Source organism: Varroa destructor, unplaced genomic scaffold, assembly GCF_002443255.2.
Source record: "Varroa destructor unplaced genomic scaffold, Vdes_3.0 BEIS01000005.1, whole genome shotgun sequence".
NCBI classification, from domain to species: Eukaryota; Metazoa; Arthropoda; class Arachnida; order Mesostigmata; family Varroidae; genus Varroa; species Varroa destructor.
The window spans coordinates 39,684,481-39,704,297 of record NW_019211458.1 but is presented as its reverse complement, the minus strand read 5'-3'; the positions used below and the strand labels follow the sequence as shown (position 1 = coordinate 39,704,297).

General features: G+C 43.2%; 1 protein-coding gene across 3 annotated transcripts in view; it reads right to left on the bottom strand.

Annotated features, from left to right (window-relative positions):
- LOC111250942 (BTB/POZ domain-containing protein kctd15-like) overlaps positions 1-19,817 on the bottom strand; it is a 78,546-nt gene that overhangs the window by 41,058 nt on the left and 17,671 nt on the right. The window contains exon 2 of one of the 3 annotated variants that reach the window (XM_022806955.2): positions 8,668-8,727. The exons of the other annotated variants lie outside the window; for them this stretch is intronic. Coding sequence (XP_022662690.1) covers positions 8,668-8,727 — 60 coding nt within the window. The remainder of the gene's footprint in view (positions 1-8,667; positions 8,728-19,817) is intronic. 3 annotated transcript variants of the gene reach the window in all.

The window sequence follows — 19,817 nt, the reverse complement described above, 5'->3', positions numbered from 1 at the left end:
AAGCAGTCCTACAGCTCGCTATACATTGGCCTTTTTTCGGGTACGGCTTGTTTCGTTTATCTGGAAATGCTGTTCTACCGGATCTGAATTTTATTGATCCCAATCGGCTTTGCCTCTTTCTAGAGATACGTTATGCTGCCGTCGTTGTTGTGTCACCAGTTGAGTGACATTCGGAATGACGACTGAGCCATGTCAGAACGACATTAGTACCCCCCCCCATTTTATTTGCTCAAAGGACTTTATTAAACCTTGACAATGGCAGCCGGCAGTAACCACTATGGTTGTCTCGTAGTTACGCAACACCCACATCACGACATAGTGTTACGACAGCCAGAGAGAAGGCGGGGGGTGCAAAGTGCCCAAGGGCTTAAATGGTCGGCTTGAATTCACTGGTTTAACAGATGCTCCCATACTTGCCACACACATCACACATCGCCTATATATATATATATGATTCACACGTGGCAAGTACGCACATACATTTATAGCAGGGCTGTTACAATCCGTTTTTAGTCGGTTATCAATCATCAGCAGATTTTAAGCACATATTTGTTCGGTCAGATGGCAGATGCTGGTTACCGAGTGCGGAGGCGCAATTGCCAATTAAATCGTACAGACAGAGTCAGCATGGAACGAGGTGAAGGATGGCCATAACTAATCGAAGCGCTGGTTGAAAAGAGATCAGAACGAGACCATCAGAGGAACCGTTCACATATGAATATGGCGTTGACGGAATCAGAGTAATACAACAGCGACGGTGACACTCATCATTTCCGATCTGTTGATGTGTTGCGGCAATAGAAAGGCGTTCGTACAGACTGTTTCTGTATGGCACCAAAGTGTATAAGTAAAGGGGTCAAATTAATGATACGAGCGAAACACCTCAACAAACACTTTTCCATAGTTTCGTTTCTGTTAGCTGTTGCCGTGTCGGCGCTATGAAGACTTGTCTGTGCTGATTACCGAAACCCATGTGACAATTAGAATTATAGCTGCTATTATCATTGCCGGCATGTCAATGCCTGGCTGATTGTACGCGTAACGACTGCCTCGGGTATTCATCTGATTACTTAGAATAACGAAGCCTATAAGACAAACAAAAAAAAGACAAGCACCAAAATAGAAGTTGACAGCTTTATGCGTGGGTACATAGTATCACATACAAACTCTTGCCAGAGCGATCTGACAGAACGACTATCTGCTCGTCTGTCTGAATGACTATCTGCAATGTGGCAGGTGGTCCAATATCTATCGCTCAGAGCATGCCCTATGCGATCCGTAAAGGCTCTCGGGAAAGACGCAGTTTTCCTATCGTAGTCATCTTACTATCCTGATACTATTCTCAGCATACGTTTAGATTTCCGCTTGCGATCTTTCGGGAGCGCATACTACTGTATATAGATGTACGCAGAGAAGTCACCTATCCGGCGACTCTTTGTCGAATGGCTTTTAATACCAAACGTGCTTGTGTGTTAGGCTTTTGTTTGCAGAACATGCACGAAACTGATCAGAAGGCCGAAATATCCCAGTCATTCGCAGTCGACCTCAGTGTGTACTTTTTTTTTTGTGTCGTTTGGTCACTGTCACCAGAACCCTTATAGTGGGCTACGAACCAAATCTTTTTCCACCTGTCTCGATAGAAGCTCTAAGTTAGATATGACAAAACGTGCTGTTCGATGCACTTCGTTCGTTCACGTTTGGCGATCTCAACCTTCATTTCATAACGATAGCAGTGATAAGACAATCTTTTGTATAGATTTTATCGCAGATTCCTCTTGCGTATGAATTATCGCAAAAGTCCTATCTTGCTATCTGCCATTCTCTCTATAACTCTTATCCTTTTTCGGCAATCTATTGAGGAGATGGCGTTCGCTCTAGGCCCACTGGTGCAGTTACTCGATCAGATTCCCGTACTCTCTGTATGCATCTCGTTGCAATTTCGCTAGCGGATGGACGATCTGCGTTGCTATTTAAGCGTCGCTGATGCCCCGGGGTTTGCCCGCGGGTCAGATGCGGCGGTAGTAGCTGCTGGCCAAACGAAACTTGCTATGCAGTTCGTCGCCGCTGCCTCAAGCCGGAGCTGAAGCTGGCGGGCGCACAATTGGCCACTAGTACCGAGGAAACAAGTTACAAAACATCTAGTGCGCCGCTCCTATCGACTATTTCGCTTGAATGTTAGCTGGAGGCAATAGATTCATCGACAACGGCCTCGGCCCGATTTCGGAGCTCGCAGCAAAATACGATACCTTACTCAGAAAGTCTGAACGACTCGAGATCTCACCGACAAAGTCACCAGACGTTTCTGAATTTGATTACAAAAATCGGCGATATACATTGAGAGATAAAGTCGTGACCAGCCAGTTACATAGAATTGCCATTTAAGCACTTCACAGCAAAAAGGCGTATACAATGAGAATTATGTTAGTGATCTCTATAGTTGATTTTTTTTTTTGCGGAAATAATAGTTCGAACTTGGCATATATTTTTACGAGCTAATTACACGATTTGATAATTCTTACCAGTTGGAAATGAAGGCAACTATTATTAACAAGAACGAACGGAATGGGCATCTCACTTCTCTGGCTATAATTTCAAAAAGCGCCAAAGTAACTTATATTAATTTATTGAATTGATCGCGTTCCACTATCCAGTAATTATTCTCATAGCTAGTTCTAGCCTCACGTAAGTGACTTGTGTTTTATTTGATTAGGGAACAGTATTTGTAGTGGGCTCAAAGTTCAAAGTTAAAGTTAATGTGAACTATAAAAAAATGTACGCCATCCATGATAGTCTGATAATTTTAGGAATATATCCTCTTCGTATAGCGATAACGTTCACGCAATTAACACCCTTCAGGCCACATGGATCGTAGCTCGAATTAGTGGTCTGTGCCTCTTTCACATGCCTTCCACCAGTCCAGTTGATTAAGATTGAATGAACCGTTCAGTACCGCCTTAGGCCCTATGCTACGTTTCTGAGTTTCTCGCTTCGAACTCGTCGACGCGGACGGATGTCAGAGTTTGCATTCTGCGCTGATCTTTTGCCGGCAAAACGAGTAATTACGATCAATTGCCTATCAAACGGACACATACGCAGGCCAAAACGTCGCTTGATACCACGCAACAACTGTAACAGCAGGAACAATTACAGAGATAATAGTAATAATAACAACGCGGACAAACGGCAGGACTAACCGGCGATAGTCAGGGGTTCGAACACGCGTTCCCAAAAACGCGGACTAGGAGAGATCAGGCCGCATTACAAATTACATGCCCACAATTGCTATAACGAAGAAGTGAAAAATCTTAATTCTGTGTATGTTTTTGTACGTTTGTATGTGCGTCGGCACATAGAGTCTAGGTACTTTTGGAACACGAATTGCAAGACATACATAATGAACTTATAAATTAGCATCCTCCTAGAAGTATAACTTTCGACCAGTACTATCCATTAGTTGCTGCTAAGTTTACGTATTCAATAAACTGTTTTACCACTTAGGGTGTATAAAACTGCGAGTTAGCTCTAGCAGACTTGTTCAATTATACACATTCCGCAGGTCAGGTACCTATTTGGACGTTGTTTATATGTATATCTACTGATATCACTTGAACCGTCGCAAGGCTAAGTATACTGAAGTATCGAAGAAGAAGAAAAAAGGAAAGAAATAGCAATATATTCCGATCAGTCATTGTCAGATTCTTACGGCTTCTTCGAATCGTTGCTCACTTGAATTTCTCGAAGATTGTTCAGATAATTAATCACTGACAAATCGGAAAAGAAAGCAAACAGTTCAGGCCCCAGATACGAATACAGATGGCAAAAAATTATAGATGAACGACCATTGCAGAGCTAGAGCAAATTTAGCTCCTGAACAGGTCCTTTCATCGACCATTATTACTGCGACAACTGCTGGCCTTAATTAGAGTAACAAAACAGCTTTCAGTTGGTAGACGACGAAGGAATTTTTGGATACAATAAGCGTTGTAGCATATCGGAGGTTTAATGAAAATGACGAAAGTAGCGGATAACAAAAGACGCAGCGTTCTTATAATAATGGGGGTTGATCATGGCCGCCAATAAGTCGCAGTCCGTCAGCTGTCAAGTGCACAAGTGACCCAATTAAATAAACGGACGTTTGGGAGGACCTCACCCAGAACCTGAACCCACTCGTACACGGGCACTTACGTTAAGACCGATCGCTAAGCACATCGGCAGGATGTCGGGTCGACATCAAAACAAATACGATTTTGCTACTGTTGGACTTATTATTTGTACCTGATGAGGATACCTCGACGGCGCCGGCTATCTAATTCGTCATATCATTTAACACCAATATCAATAGCAAATAATAATAGAACTTATAAAAAGTTGCCGTTACATTAAGGCTTGACTTCAGTGTTTTTCGGACACATCTCGAAATACATGGTGCTGATTCGATGACGTCCTGGGCGACAGCATCGATATTGGAGACCTCTATGTTTCGAGCTTCATGTCCGGTGTCGCCGTTAAGCATAATATCAGAAGGCTGCTCCCAGCACGAACAAGGCGTGCCTACGGCTTGGTTCGAACCTCGACGACAACGTGACTCTAAGATTAGGACGTAAGTAAGTTACCCACTAAAGTGTTGCGGGGACATTACTACTGAAAGCTGCAGCAAAGCAAAAACAACGTCTGCCATTGCGGTCTAAGGGAAGGGGGTAATCTGGATTCTGCGTGTCGCTCTTGTCAGCGGGTAATTTTAAGATAATTATTGTTAACATGAGTAGATTAGATAAAGGATTCCATTTTGTATTCCTATCCAACAGATTTATGCGGTTTATTCAAATAAACTTTTGAAAAGAAAAAAAATGAGACTACTGATCTGCTCTCCCATTTGTAAAGGCTTTTTTTTTGGAATAGAAAATTGTGGCATTTCTGTTATCTAGAGAAGATAAAGTAGTTTCAGCTATTAGATGTGGTCCACTGTTGTCCTTCAAAGGCCGTCATGTTACAAAGTATCTTTTAACATTTCTTCCTGACACGCTTACTTATCATTGTTTCAAAAGGTGAAGACCCGAGAGACTAAATCAATATCTCCATGTATATGAGATGCTTGCTACAAAGTAGAAATTCTTTTTATGACGTTGCCGTTAAAACAACGAACTATTTATTATATAAACCGATCAGTTAGTGGATTGTCACAGCCAGAGATCTATACTGGGTAGACGTTGCTACGTCTGCTAGTTACAGACAATTACGTCGGTCACAAACAGTAACATAGATGAATTGAAGTCAATCTTTTCGCGCTTGTATCGATCCTACTGGAAAAATACTTGCGGCCAATGAGAGACGACCTGAGATCAGCAAGAGCAGTTGATACACAGTTTTGAAAGTAAAAAAAAAGGCTGATTCGTTTGAAAAGGCCGGTGAGGTGAAATGTGTCTACGATCAGCAAATTAAATGTGGCGGGCTGGATGCCAGCTATTGCCTACGCGGAGCGAACGCCACACTCAGGTGGACGTTTGGCGATTCTGCATCGTCGTCCACTGGATCATCCGATGGCAACAGTCGCCGTTTCTTCATATCCGCTCCCTGTCAAGGCGACATATCTGGTAAAAGATTCTATTTCATCACTGTGTTACCCACAAGGAAAAAGGTGTGGCCGCATTCACTAGCAAGCGGATATAGCTACGACTTTAAATGTGAGGTAAACGTTACCGCATCGTCGCATAAACTTCGTACTATCATCGATCGAACGCTGATCACACACTTGAAGGTAAACATGGCCGCTCGTTTCGAGCGGTACGCCTAGAATCTATTACCGTATCAAACTGTGCGTGGTAAAGCAAGCGATTACAGCCTCATCGCAGAAACAACGGCGGCCTAACAGCAATACGAACAGTAACTTCGGTGAAGATTTTCAATCTCGATAACAGACCACTCTTTGGCAGAATGCAAATGAAGCACGGAGACGCGAGGTTAGACTATCCCAGACTATTCAATATTCTACAACCAATATCTTCTAAATAGTGGAGCATCGAGCCACTGAGAGACGAGCTTTAGGCCACGTACCACATCGTTTATCGAGATGACAATACCCAAAAACAAATACTACATTAAAACGAGCATCGAACAGCGGATACAACAAGTTAATTTCGGTACCCGTGAGTAAACATCTGCCTGTAATGTCTAAATAAAACACCAAATATTTTGCTAAGAATAAAACTGAAACGAAAAAAAAAGGGGGCTTGCAGCTAGGATAATGGCTTTGATGGGGGCAGTCGTCGCAATCGTTATATAATTATTTCTAATGATTTTCCTTATCTAGAACAAAAAGTCGTACACGGTGTAACACTCGAGTACAACTAACGTAACTAGAAATTCACATTAACTAGTAAAAACTCAAGTGATGACTAATCCAGAGAAAGAGTTTATCTATTCAGATTTATAATAATTAAGGAAACAACAATCTAACTACTGTCATTCCGATAAAAAAAAACAACGTCTTGTGAATTAGGGCACAACACATAAGTTTAATGGCAATTAAATTGTATGTTGCAGGAATTAAATATTGGCCCTATATGTGTGGGAAGGGTAGCTGAAAAATGCGCTTGAACACAAAGGGAAGACAGGACCGGGTCCGGGTAGCGGGACTGGAGTTAAAATGTTTTGAGGCATTCTTGCCAATTAAGAACTAAGAAAAGTTTAGTTAAAAGGGAAAGAGAACTTTGGCAACTTGTTTGACCCTAGTTACACACGCGGTGGCTCCGGCGAGTTTCGGTCGAAATCGCGTGATGTTTGTGCCCGCATTTAGGCAAGGGTTTTATCAAACGTTTTAGACACAAGTCTTGGCCAGTTTAGTGACAGGCTCATTATAAATATAAGAATCATACAAGCAGGATATGTAATGGGACAAAAATACAACTATGCTTTACTTTTTTAGAGTATTTGGTAAACAATTAGTGTCTAGCGACGACGACAACAACAAAATTAAGTCCAGCCGATCACCATGAGGAACTTCGTACTTCATTCACGGAACATCTAGGTATCCACCCGTAAAGTTCGCTCAGCTATAAAACGGTAGGTAACGTCGTTCCGGCAGTCACTTGATGTAAAACTCAAAGCGTATTTATATATATCTAAATAAAAGTTTCGGAAAATTTGCGGGCGCTACGTTTTGGTGAAATATCTATGAGCGGATAAAGTCGAAAGATTTACACAAGTCCGCCATAATTTTAGTAGAATTCTTGCTCGTATTTATAGCTTTACGTAGCGCATCAGGGTATTGCATCATAGGCAGCATCACATCATACTGCTTACCGAAGCCATATTGATTCTGCCCAAATATACAAGATTCGGCCAGGAATGAGAGAAGAACCCGTTCGAGTACTTCACAAAGTGGCTGGGAGATCGCTATAGAGCGCCCGGTACTATAGGCCTGCTCGCTAGCTACACCTTAAGTGGACAGATACTATACAATACTCTTAACAGGGATCAAAAAATATGCTTTTTTTTTAATACAAAAGTTGATCAAAGCATTTGGCGAAATAGAACAAGCGGAACTTTACGGTATATAGGCAGATAGGCTTCTGATCATGGGAAAAACAATTGGCCTCCTCTATCTAGATAGAATATTTCCACTTGTCTAAAGATGCAGTATGCGATCAAGGACCTAGAAACGATGGCGTATGAACATTTTATACGCGCTTTCACTAATTAAGCCGACGTAAATAACAACGTCAATGGAAAAGTAACCACCAAATGCTTGCGAGCGCATTGCAGGTATTACCCACAAGGGAAGCAATGGAACAGAGAAGAGGCGTGTCTACTGAATCTGTCGTTAACCACAGATTATGGGTATTACCATTTAGCCAATATATCTGATGGCATTTGTCTGAAATGGGTACGTGGACGATCTCTATTGAGCGCAATCGTTTTTAATGTTTTATATACGTCAATGTGTGTCCGTTCGCGCTAATCCATAAACAGCATTTTTCATAATATATTCCAGTATCTCAAGTTGCACACAGCTGAACTGAAATATTTCTGGTTCAGCAGATGAGTAAAAGTTAAGTTTATTGGATTAAACAGGTTTTTCTTTTTTTTTTTTTAATAACATCTCTCCTACAAACGCGGTAAGTACCATAAATGATTGTTGTGATCCCTATTGCATCTAGCCGATGCGCCAACCGTTTTCGTAAACTCGACGAAACACTATTCAACTTACCACAATGGGAATCGTTTGGGAAAAATACGCAAATTCCCACAACAAACATTAGACTGGCATTAAGTCTTTAACCGTAGTAGTGGTGGACATCCGCAGCGTGACAATTTTGGTTAGAATGATTCATCCGTGGACGAAGCCTATTATCGACTCTGTAACAGGCCAAGTGTACGGGTACAACGTTTCACAGGGTAAACTTATTTTCGGATGTTCTAAAATTAGTTATTTGGTAAAAAAAAAAAAGACGCAGGTTTGAGATAACGGAACCTTCAATTGAACTTTCATGTTATGAACAAAGCTCGCCGCTAGTTGTCGCTAACCCGTTGAAATAAGATCATCTTGCCTTCCGCATCATTTTCTCTTTCTATCTGATGATTTAAAATGAATCCAGGAGATCGTCAAATATCGAAATGGCTAAAAATGTTGCTACCTTACGCCCGTCTCATAATTGTGCAAAATACTACCTGTCAAGTCTAGCTAGATGTACAAGGAGTGCAGCGCTAGTGGTGATGAGTGATGGGCTCCTGTAATACATAGACAGACGAATACAATAAACAAAATCAGCATCTGGACACAGAAAGAGAGATAAATTGCAGAAACAATCTATTCTTTTTCTGCTAATTTCATGATGAGTGCCTACTTCAAAGGCGACCTACTCAATCAGTAATAGCAGCACCAACAGAGCTAGCAAAAGAACAGGCCATGGTAGCTGAGACGGGCTGGTATCAGTCAGTTGTTAATACTTCGCTATTAAACCTAGAGGTAGTGATGGCGTCGGCAAACGTCATAGATTCGTTTCTAGAGTTGTCGCGTTCAACAGCCGTTCGCCGGTCTTCAGTCTCGTTGCTTGACTTGCCGAATTCTTTGATACCCGAACCCTCATGGCGATAACACTAGCAAACCGTTACTTCCTTCTGGCCAGGGTCTCGTGCGTAGAATGCGACGTACACTTTGTTAAAGGGTGCGTCATTGAGATGAATATCGCAAACGTGCAGGCCCGCTCCAGCCTCGTGACTCTACCATTTCACTGTCCAATTGCCAAAGCGTTGACTCTGTGAGTTTCGTGATTGTTTCCCTTGTGGAATGGCTGCTTACTAACGTTGCAACTCGAAGCGTGGTGCTCGTGAAGACCTTTGGCAAACGCTCAATGGCAATTGCCGTCCAGTTGTACGACGCAAGCAATATAAATCGAGCCATATACTTGTTGTTGCTGCTGCTGTTGTTTTGAAGCAGCGACAACCTTTCACAGGTAATTTATTACGTCATTGTGTAGTTCTTCAGCGAGCGTGCCTTCCGGAACAATCAATGTGCTTACGTCTCCGATCAGGACACTAATATATTGTAAAACAGTAGCACAATAACGCCAGTCAGATCGTTCTCAGCTCGCTGCATGCAGCCTATTCAATAGCATGGCGTAATCATATGAAGAACGCCAATACATATATATATATATATATATCTGTAGCTATTTAGATTTTGTTGATGGCAGCATGTCACATGAAAGGTCTTTGTTCACGTTTGTATGGTGTACATATACTGTCTGGAGAGCATCGTACTGCTTTTCGAGTATCCAACTAGATTTCCTTTGAAAATAACTGACAAAACGATATTAGCTAGGTTACCTGACAGGACATCTATGAACGGCGATAAATACGAACGTTCTGGCATAGCTAGTAGAGAAATGAGATGGACTCACTGGATACACAAACGGACCGGTGTCCGTAAGGACGACCCGCATATAGGCCGAAATATTGCACACGTTCGTATAAACTCGATCTGTTGTTGTGTGTGTGTCCGACACTAGCGTTCCCCTTAATCCCCCCCTTTCGCGCTCTTTTCACACTTGGACACAAGCATTATATCGAAAGGAAAAGCAAGCTACTTTAACCGCCACTTTGCAGGGATGGAGGTCGTCTTTAGCCTCTGTTAGACCGGTAACAAAAACACGGGGCAAGCAGCGAAAAAAATGGCCGCAGTCAATTCAACCTGAAGCTTTTTGTTTGTTTTTTTCAGACTATTCTATCTTATGTGGACTGTTGTTTGTATCGTCTGTTGTGTTTTTTTGGAGATGAACTCAAGTCAAGTGTTTTGGTTAGTTCTGCTTCGTTTAGTTCAATAGAAGCAGCTAGAAGTGACGCTGTATGACAGGGAAGAAGGCCAAATTAATAGTTACCTCCTGACGCCTTCTGGTTTCCGTCGATTCGTTTTCTCTTCGTTTATACTTTGCTCGCTCATGGTGAGCGATCATTTGAACGTGGCCTTGCGACAAAGGTGTACTCGCTTAGCGTAAACGTCAATTCCGTCACGCTAAGGTGACGCAAACGTTGCCTAGACAACGAGTCGGTCCAAGCGTCGCTTCTATGTATATTTGTAATTCTCTATTCCTATGCGCGGTGATTCTGTGCTACTACCTAAACTAGCACTAAGTAAACGAATCTCCAACGGGATGAATTATCATTTTTTCACGTGAAGCTGTCGCCTTCCTGATACGAGCCTTCAGTGATATGATAAACATGCAACCTTCTAGTTATCATGGGCCAACTACGCGTGTACTGATTAACTCTCACTGTTTTTCCAAAGGATCCAGCATATGGACTTTTAGCTAAATCTATGTTGGTAAGATAGGTTTCATGAAGCCAAAAATTAGCCGCATTGTACGCTCTCGAGTAATTACAATTTCCTAATGAAGAAGAACGGATGAACTTCAAAGGCGTAACGATGACGTAAACGCCAATTGGCACACTACTGCTGTTACGCAGTGCATCAAAAACATCTTCACACGCAACAAACGTTAATGGAAAAGGTCCTCCATCTTAAGTTGTGATCAGCCGACGACTCTCGGAGAATATTTGCCCTGCGGTTATAACGCGTCTCAGTCTTGATCGCGAAGTCGCGCTCAATCTAAAGCCAATATTAAATTCAAAAGCCTAAGGGCAACGTGGTACATACATTGTTCTTGTAGGTTATGGAATATATACTGAACAGACATTCATATTTTTATATTGTTTTTATCTAATTGGTCTCGTTAAACTAGCGAATGTACTATGGCGAGAGTTTGAAGGTTTGTGTGTAGACTATTAACGTCAGCCATTGTTACAGTGCCTTCGCAAGGGACGAACCCCGGTTAACCGATGATATATGTTGTCGCAAGCTTCTGGAAAAGATTTCTCTAAACTAAAGCGCAAAACAACAATAGAGAAGACTTAAAGACCATGTAAATGGTACAAGGCACGATTTCTGATGATCGTGCTATTTCGATGAAGAAATTGGCGGTCGTTGCAAAAATAGGCCTGTATCTCGAATTGAATCGTCAAAGTATGGCCAAACGTCTCGCCTTTTTTGTGCCTTTTGAAGTCTTGTGGGTCTATAAATATCTGGGACGTTCGGTTTGGCGCATCAGCTTAAAATTTAAATCTACTAGATTTTTCGTATCTGACGTGTCCGTCTATTTCGGTTACTACAAAGAGTTACTCGATGTAGTTTTTACATCACTTGGAAGAAGTTTAGATTCAGTAGTTAAATCATAATAAAAATAAGTAATTTTTACTTTTGAAATGTACATATCTCTTGGCGCCTGGAAAGCATTTTGTGGGTGCACCCACCTGAAAATGGGTATCCATTTTCAGGTGGGTGCAGCTTACAATCAAGCGGCCTCAATTTGTTCCGGATGCTTTATGGATTGATTCCGATTAGATACGAACAGCGATCATTACGAAAAAAAAAAAATCTGTATAACAATGTCTCTATTATTTATTATTGCATAAATGTGTGTATACTAGGACAGAGACTGATAGATATTCGATAAATTTGGCACCATATATATATACATGTGTCTATTATGTTACTTATTTAGATTATCGACCAAAGTATCGCCGGTTGATAAGAGAGCAATTAGCTGATTGTTCAGAGCAATAGGTGTTTTGGTTTCTGTAACAGTGTCGTGATATCTACCAACTGCAAATCTTGCACGGGATGAATAAATGATGAACGAGCCGTTACATTGTTAGCTGCTGTATACGACACGTAAAAGTCTAGAACCTTTATCGGCCGATGACGGCTGCGTCGTATAGAGACGGCCAAGTAAAAAAAAAATATCGTATGTACTATCTGATTCCAGGTTAAAAGCGCGCGTGAGTTACTAAATCACATGATCAAGATATTCATGCAAATCTACAAGCATTTGCACGTATATGTACTTATAATGAATATGCAAAGGACTAGTTGAAGGCGAACTGTCAAAATTCTACTCGTTAGACGTGGGCTATTTCGTGGTAGCATTGAAGTTGGAAAGAAGTAATAACGAATGCAGCAGAGGCCTACACCCAACTTTCAGGCCCAAGTCGATGTCTTTCTGTAAGGTAGTTTCAACCTGGGCACATTAAAAAAAAACCTATAGTGTTTCTTACTACTTAAAACCCCATTAACTTGTTAGCGATTGCTTGTCCCTCAGTAATTATCTATGTATACAAATATATCGGGTGTTCGAAAACTAACCACGAACCAAATGAAGGAGATGAAGCAACCTATTCCTTTGATTGTAACTCTTTTAAGGTACCAAATCTATGCTCTTTTTAAGCTCATCAGGATCACACGGGACCACCGAGTCTGGACAAAGTAAAAACACCTATCTCATATAACATCAGGTGTTATTTTGTGCTAGCTTACACAAACGTATATTTTTACTAACAGGATGCTTATTCCTAAACACAAAATTCATCGTTTATTCTACATGTGTGTTTAACAAGCTCTATTGATAATTGGATAATAATAATAATAATAATAAAATTCTCTCTATGCATTCAGGTTATGATATATATTCGTTTTGCCATTACGGGTAAGCCTGCGGGATTGTACATATTTTCGCCCTTATGCTTTGCTCCTATAATATCCCACCTTTAAATGTTCGGGTTTCTTTCCCGTTTGTTCTTATCATGGTATTGTTGTATCTGCGTCGAAATTTTATCCTAAGCCTCCTGAGCAACAGAAGGAGTATACCGTCGCCAGCCAAACTGTTAGCTATGAACCAACGCGATATCTCTTTGTCCATTCCGTTCCCAAAATATCGACGTCCAGCTTTTTTCTTCTGCTTTTTCTTCGTTTATCGAAATGCTTTTGACTAGAAATATTTGGCGCCTGCGCTCTCCTTGAGGCCTGCCAGTGTATGTCGGCTACTATTTCTTCATACTTTTCGTTTTACCAGTTCTCATTTTCGTACGACTTCTCTCAAAGGACTAGCCGACCTACATGGCCTATAACGTGGTTTGTATTTTATGCAGCCAGTCAAGGTCTCACCTGAAGTTCAAGTCGCGCTTATTTGTACTTCACAGATAGCGAAAAACAGGTTCCGTTTTGTTACTAATAGAGAGAATACGGCTGCGGTGCGACCGTTTGCCATCAGGTTCATGTCATCGTATTGGGCATTTCTTTTGTTAATGTTGCTTTCGTGTAATGACACAATGACTTGGTCGATGTTCATTGATTTGTACGCACACTGTAAGTGAACTTAGCTTGTAAACGTGATGGCGGTGAGGGGCCGACTTGTTTGCCTATCATTTAACTAGTTGTATATACATGTATATAAAAGCGTCGAAGAAAGATGACGGTGAAGTGTTTTCAACGTATCGGTTAATTCAACCGTTTCGTCGTTTCAGCGTCGACTACTACTGCTTGTGTTAAATCTGGCGGTAGTAACGTAAACAGAAAATAGTTTTTGGCTTCGCTTGAATTTTGGTCATAGGCCGCTGCACGATTTCGCGATGATTTTCTGTCGCGATCATCAGCGTTGTCGTCGCCATAATCATCAGCAAGCGCCATCTTCATCGAAACGACCGCCCTGATGACTGGAACGTTGCCGCTCAACTGACGGCGTTTCAATTTAATCCACGTTCAAGCGACAGACATGCAGCACTCCTAAGCGGGAACAGATAACCGCAGAGATAGTTTATTTATTTGGCCGCCCCTCCTTATCTATACGTTTATAATACGGAGAAACTGCATGCGCTCATGCATATGTATAGCTAGCTAGGATCGCGTTGTTATACACAAGTATATAACATGGCAATCAATGTATGTTATGGAAATCGAGATATAGAATAATGTAACTCATCAACTACAATATCGTCGTAAGGTTATGATTATCCTCTACATATGTGTAGATCCTATGTGCGGCGGGTGGGGTGTTTATTGTTAAAATGTTACTTTTATTTTGGATAATGATAGATGGTAAGTTTTGAACCAACGTTCAGAAAAAATTAGCGCATCTATAGTCAGCTTTCGATCGGCAGAGCATTCAAGTCAGCTAAATATAATAATCAGAAAATACTGACCGTTGACGTAATGCGTTGTTTCGACACTCTCCGTTAATAGTGTTCGGCTCCTGCCGCTAGCGTGGTGTGACGCTTTTCGAAGTTCTTGTCAGATTTGACAGTAATATCCCATCAGTTAATGATGATCTTTTGATATCTACCGTATGGACCGAATGGAAAACCCCCTTTTCGTCAATTTGATGATGGTGCTGCGGTCACCGAATGTTGGTCACAAACTTTTCTCTGCTATTTACACCTTTGCACCATAACAGTCGATTCATCGTTGCTAGACGCGAGAACGGGCAGGCCATCGTAGAGCTGTTTGCTATACGATGACGTCGAAAGCACGCTAGCTAATCGGCAAACATAGTCTACGTGACCTAATCATCATTGTGAAACAGGGCTGGATGACCAAGACTTCAGAACGGGGTCTCACAAAATCCATGACAGATCTGGATGCTCCAGCACTTTTGGCAGGTAACTCCGAGCAGTTTTTGTTTACAAAGGAAGCTTTACGTCTGTAAAGCAGCATGTGAGGATCAGCCTACTAGCGAATCTAACCTTTCACCTGTATCGCCAGAATATGCTAAAGTGTCTATTTCATTGGTAAAAACTCATGGATCTATGTGCCGCGTAATTGTTCTTCGTAGTTTTTGATAAACTCACACTGCACCGATAAGGAAATGCATCGGTAAGGCATGATCAAAGGACTATATTAGGCAAACCTTGTGATTTAAAGTACCCGTTGGATATATATATAACAAACATGCACTGCTCGTTATACATTTGATTTGCTTTCAGATCACACGATAGCTATCTGAAATTCACTCGTCTTCTAGATCGGCTGAATGGAACGGTTTATCACTGTAGCCTAGTACTGGAACCGAGTTCGATCACAAGTACTTCGACAGACAGAAAAAAGAATGGTAAATGCACCGGCACCAGAAAAAAAAACAACAAATCTTGCTATTTTCGTCATTTTTTTCAATATTTCAATATATTCTGTTGGCAATCCGAGCCCGGATGCCGGGTTATTTCGGTGGCCACTACGAGGCATCTAGTAAAAACGTTTTCGACAGCGAAAACTGCTAATGAAGGCTTTACAAATATACGGCTGCCAGCAAGATTGTACATGTCGCCTGATTTTAACCAATCATCAGCCTCTGTAGACCAAAGTGTTTTTTCTGGGACTGAAACCTTGCGTATGCAGACAGGATGAAACGGCGCTATGTTGAAACAGCACCTTCAGCACCTGTTGAGCCTATGAAGAACACACTGTAACCAAGTGCAACATCTGCTCCCCTTTTGTGTTATTAAAGTTTCATCTACTCTTAGCTCATCTAACTGTACGTCATTGCAATTGGCGCTAATTTAACGTTTGCGTAAACAGAGTGCGATAGTCTTATGAAAATACGCACTCACTACTAATTATATTCGGAAATGTTAGGCTAACGCATCAACACGCTCATTGACCTAACAAAGGACACAGATATTTCGCCGATATCCTTTACGGCACTCAATCTCGGGCTAATGCAAGCCCGCGTCGTCGATTGTTGTTATTCGAAATGTCAGCCTCGACGTCTGCTTGTACAATGTGCGCACTTCGAGCCGGTTCTAGCGTGAACTGGAGTGTGGGCAAACACGAGAGGAGTCGAATTTGGCCATGATTATATTTCGAATGTTCGTCTATAGGGGGTGGACGAATAAATGATAGCTAGTAATATACAAGCTACTTACGCACATTGAGGTGAACAGGATCGCCAGCGCGCACTAGAGATTCAGGAGTGGGCACGGAGCTCTTCCTTGTGAGGTCCGCAAAACTATTCCTTCTTTCCCCTCTTGGCTCCTAAGCTTCTCCACTAGCCTTCCTTCATGGCTTCTAGTAGCACTCCCTTTCTCTCGCTAGCCGCTTCTCCGGTATATCCCTTTCGTTTCAGCAGGCGCAGACGGCCCCGTAGCTTTGCAGATCAGCGGCGCCTCGGGCGGGTGGCGCCATATCTAAGATAAACACGCCCCCTGGCCTTGCCCTCCCCTTACCTTGTCCCCGTTTTCCCTCTTCTTGAGCGGAGAAGAAACCCGGACGAGGGGGAATGCGTCAAGCCCGTCATCTCCCTGCTGAAATCCTCTGCTTACTGCCATGCCCCCGTCAAGTTGAACCCCCAGGCTTGCGTCTGTGTACGTATGTGTGCGCGTTTGTGTGCTGCCTCATGCCACATTCGAAGCAGCTCCTACCGAGGTCCGTCAGCAGCCAACTCGCGCACCGCCTCAGGCAGGTCGTGACGCCTTGCCACTATCGACAGCACCATCACCACCGGCACCCTCTGCTCCCTTCGCCACCCTTACGTGCGCCTCTTTTCTCCTGTCGCCGTACCGCCGCGCGTGGCCCCGCGTTCATCCGAGAAACACACACCTACCCCATTCTTTCAGCCCGACACGGATGGTTTCACTGACTACCTACTGTTCGCGCTTGCCACCTAAATTCTCTACCTTCGGCATTACCGCCACCAGCGCCACTGAAACTCGTACCCCAGCCTCCACCCTGAAGTCTATACGCGGTTGAGGACGGAAGTGAACGCTACTAAAACGGAGAAATAGGAATAGAGAGAATGGGAGCCGGACGCTCAGGAGGGACTAAGACGGGGGCGCCCGCTATACTCATGATTCTGTCGCTCGGTGCCGCCAGCCTTCCTTGCCACGTAGTTAGTCTCGTTTTGGCAGCAGCAGCGGCAATAGCAAAATCCAAAGCAGGCCAATGTTGGGAGGGATCCATCGCATATGAACTCCCACTGTAGTCAAATTAGCGGTATCACACACAATGACAATATAGCACCTATAATAAGTGTTACAACTATGATAATGAACTGTTCCTTGATTGTTGTATTGGCAGCAGTAGCAGTTCGAGCATGCGACGGCGGCTGCTGACGGTTACCAGCGATCAGTGTAAGCGGGACGACGTTACGTCGTATCAAAAGACATTAGGGAGAGATTATTTGTTTTATACTCCGATTTATTAACGCTATGGACAATATTATACGAATATGGCTTACGCCAAGTATTGGGTTGATAGCACTATGAATTGGCCCAGCTGGCTACATATACTTACCTTCGTACTCAGCTGCGGCAATTGTACTCATATTGGGCGTGGGGACGCTTTCCAGTCTAGCGAGGAATATGCGCTGACACCTTTGAAGCCAAGGCAAACAGTAATAATGGAGGCAATCTCGGCCAGTGAATTTCGATACAACTGTCCCAATAATGTAAAAATCATTAGAATTTTTTTTACCTCGTTTATCTTTAAATTGCACAAATCACTTTGTAAAACCATTATTTTACTATAGCCAATGTACTAATTTCGATTACGATTTCGATATGCCCCTTCTAAAGGTATGCCGACTCGATCATCATGCCTTTATATCTTGTTATATTGACGACACTTAATAACATAGACGAGATCTTCCTGAATGACACATTTACGCATAGAAACATTCTAGCTATTTAAAAATCTTTTAGTTTTTTGAAAAGTCGCCAAAATTTGTCTACTGCTTTCCAAAGATGCCTTTTATAACCAACTTATTTTTTTTTCTCATTTTTAAAATATGCAGGGGAAAACTTTTGCAATGTAAAAAACTTAGATTAACTCGAAAAATGTTTTATGTCAGCAAGTTTACCGCTCGAGTCACCTTGCTCTAAAAATCTGGTTTATTCTGAAGTTTACTAGGAAGATTAACTAGTGAAATCATCAACGCCACAGGCGATGGCCCGCATGAGTAATGGTGTACTGCACCAGCGTAGCCTACCATACTTAGTCCTTTTCTCACGCTTTGTCTTGCGAAAATTAGTTAAATCCTTAAAAATTGTTTTCTACATTTGCCTTCTGCATTGCTCATATCTAACCGGCTTCTATTTGTCTTTTAAATAACATAGCAACAACAATAACAACAGCATTTTGTTATGCGATCCTGCCGTATAGCACTGCCAATGGGTTAGAATTATGTACGGCCCACATTCCACGCTGTATACTGCTGTTTTACGTGCGCTTTACGTTAACGGTATTAGTAAATTGTTGCACCGTATGTGTTCACTAATCAGCATCATTTATCTATCGACCATCTGCCGTACCCTCTCGGTAGCCTGAGAGTGAGGTTGGGTGCGTCGGGCTTGCTTCAGGATAGTCGGCTCTGGAAAGAGCCTCCTTTGCCCCTAAGGCGGCCTTAGCAAGTCGAAAAAAGGGGGCCGACGGGGGCGGCTTCAAATGGGGCGTAGGGGGCACAATTGGAAGCGGGTGCTGAGCATGGCCGCAGGCATCCGCCATCTATCCCTTCGAAGCAACCCCGTTTTCGAGAACTGCTGGCCAGCCGGCGGTTGACTGGCTGCCTCGGGGGCGGGATGGTAGTACTGCCACAGCCTCCGCGCCACCCTTGCTACCGCTGCCTGCTGCTGCCATCTAATGCTCTCATCTCTAGCACCAAATATTCCAGCAAACTCTATATAGTTGTATTATTTGCCCCGCGGCAAACCCCGGCAAGGCGTCGGTGGCTGCACCGGCTACTGCCGCCGCCACTGAAGCCGCTACCAGCTTGCTGGGAAGGCAAAGGCCGACATCTCTAACAAGGTTTTTATCCGATATGCCCCCGGGCGGGTGCGACTCCACCAGCGAGCCGGCTGACGGACAGACTCACGGACGTACAGAAAAGCGGACGCCTAGTCGGATCTCCTTGCACTAGGCGCTGCTGCTAACGCTCCACCGTGGGCAGCAACGGATAAGGGGTAACGGGAACCAGCCGGAGGCTTGCCGCGAACCATCGTCATCCGGAACGGACACCACAGCGGTGGTCACTATCCATGGATAGGGAAAAATGGGAAAATGCGGTGAATGGACGACAAACAGAGGGGACTTGACGCCAGCTATGGCTTTTGCAGCCGCCAGCAGCAGCAGCAGTAACACACCGCTACAGTCAGTCCCCGCCTTTGACTGCCATGTGACTGCAAGGCAGGGGCCAACAGACGGGGCCTTCCCAGTTCTGCCTTGGGGGATACTCGTGATCTTACAGTGCCCTCAGCCAGTTGTCGGATGACTAAGCCGACTGGACTGGCCGTCCTGGTCAGCGTTGATTGGAGCCGACATCGCATATGAATGATCAACACGTTTCAATAGCAGCGGATTCTGGGCGATTACATACGTGGTGCACGAACGTCCGTCGGCGTGTTTCGATGCGTATACATGCATGTTGAATCAGTCTCCTATTGTCGTTGCCAGTCAAAAATCGCAAAGAACCCTGGAACACTTCGTAAATTAGTGAATCTAGGAC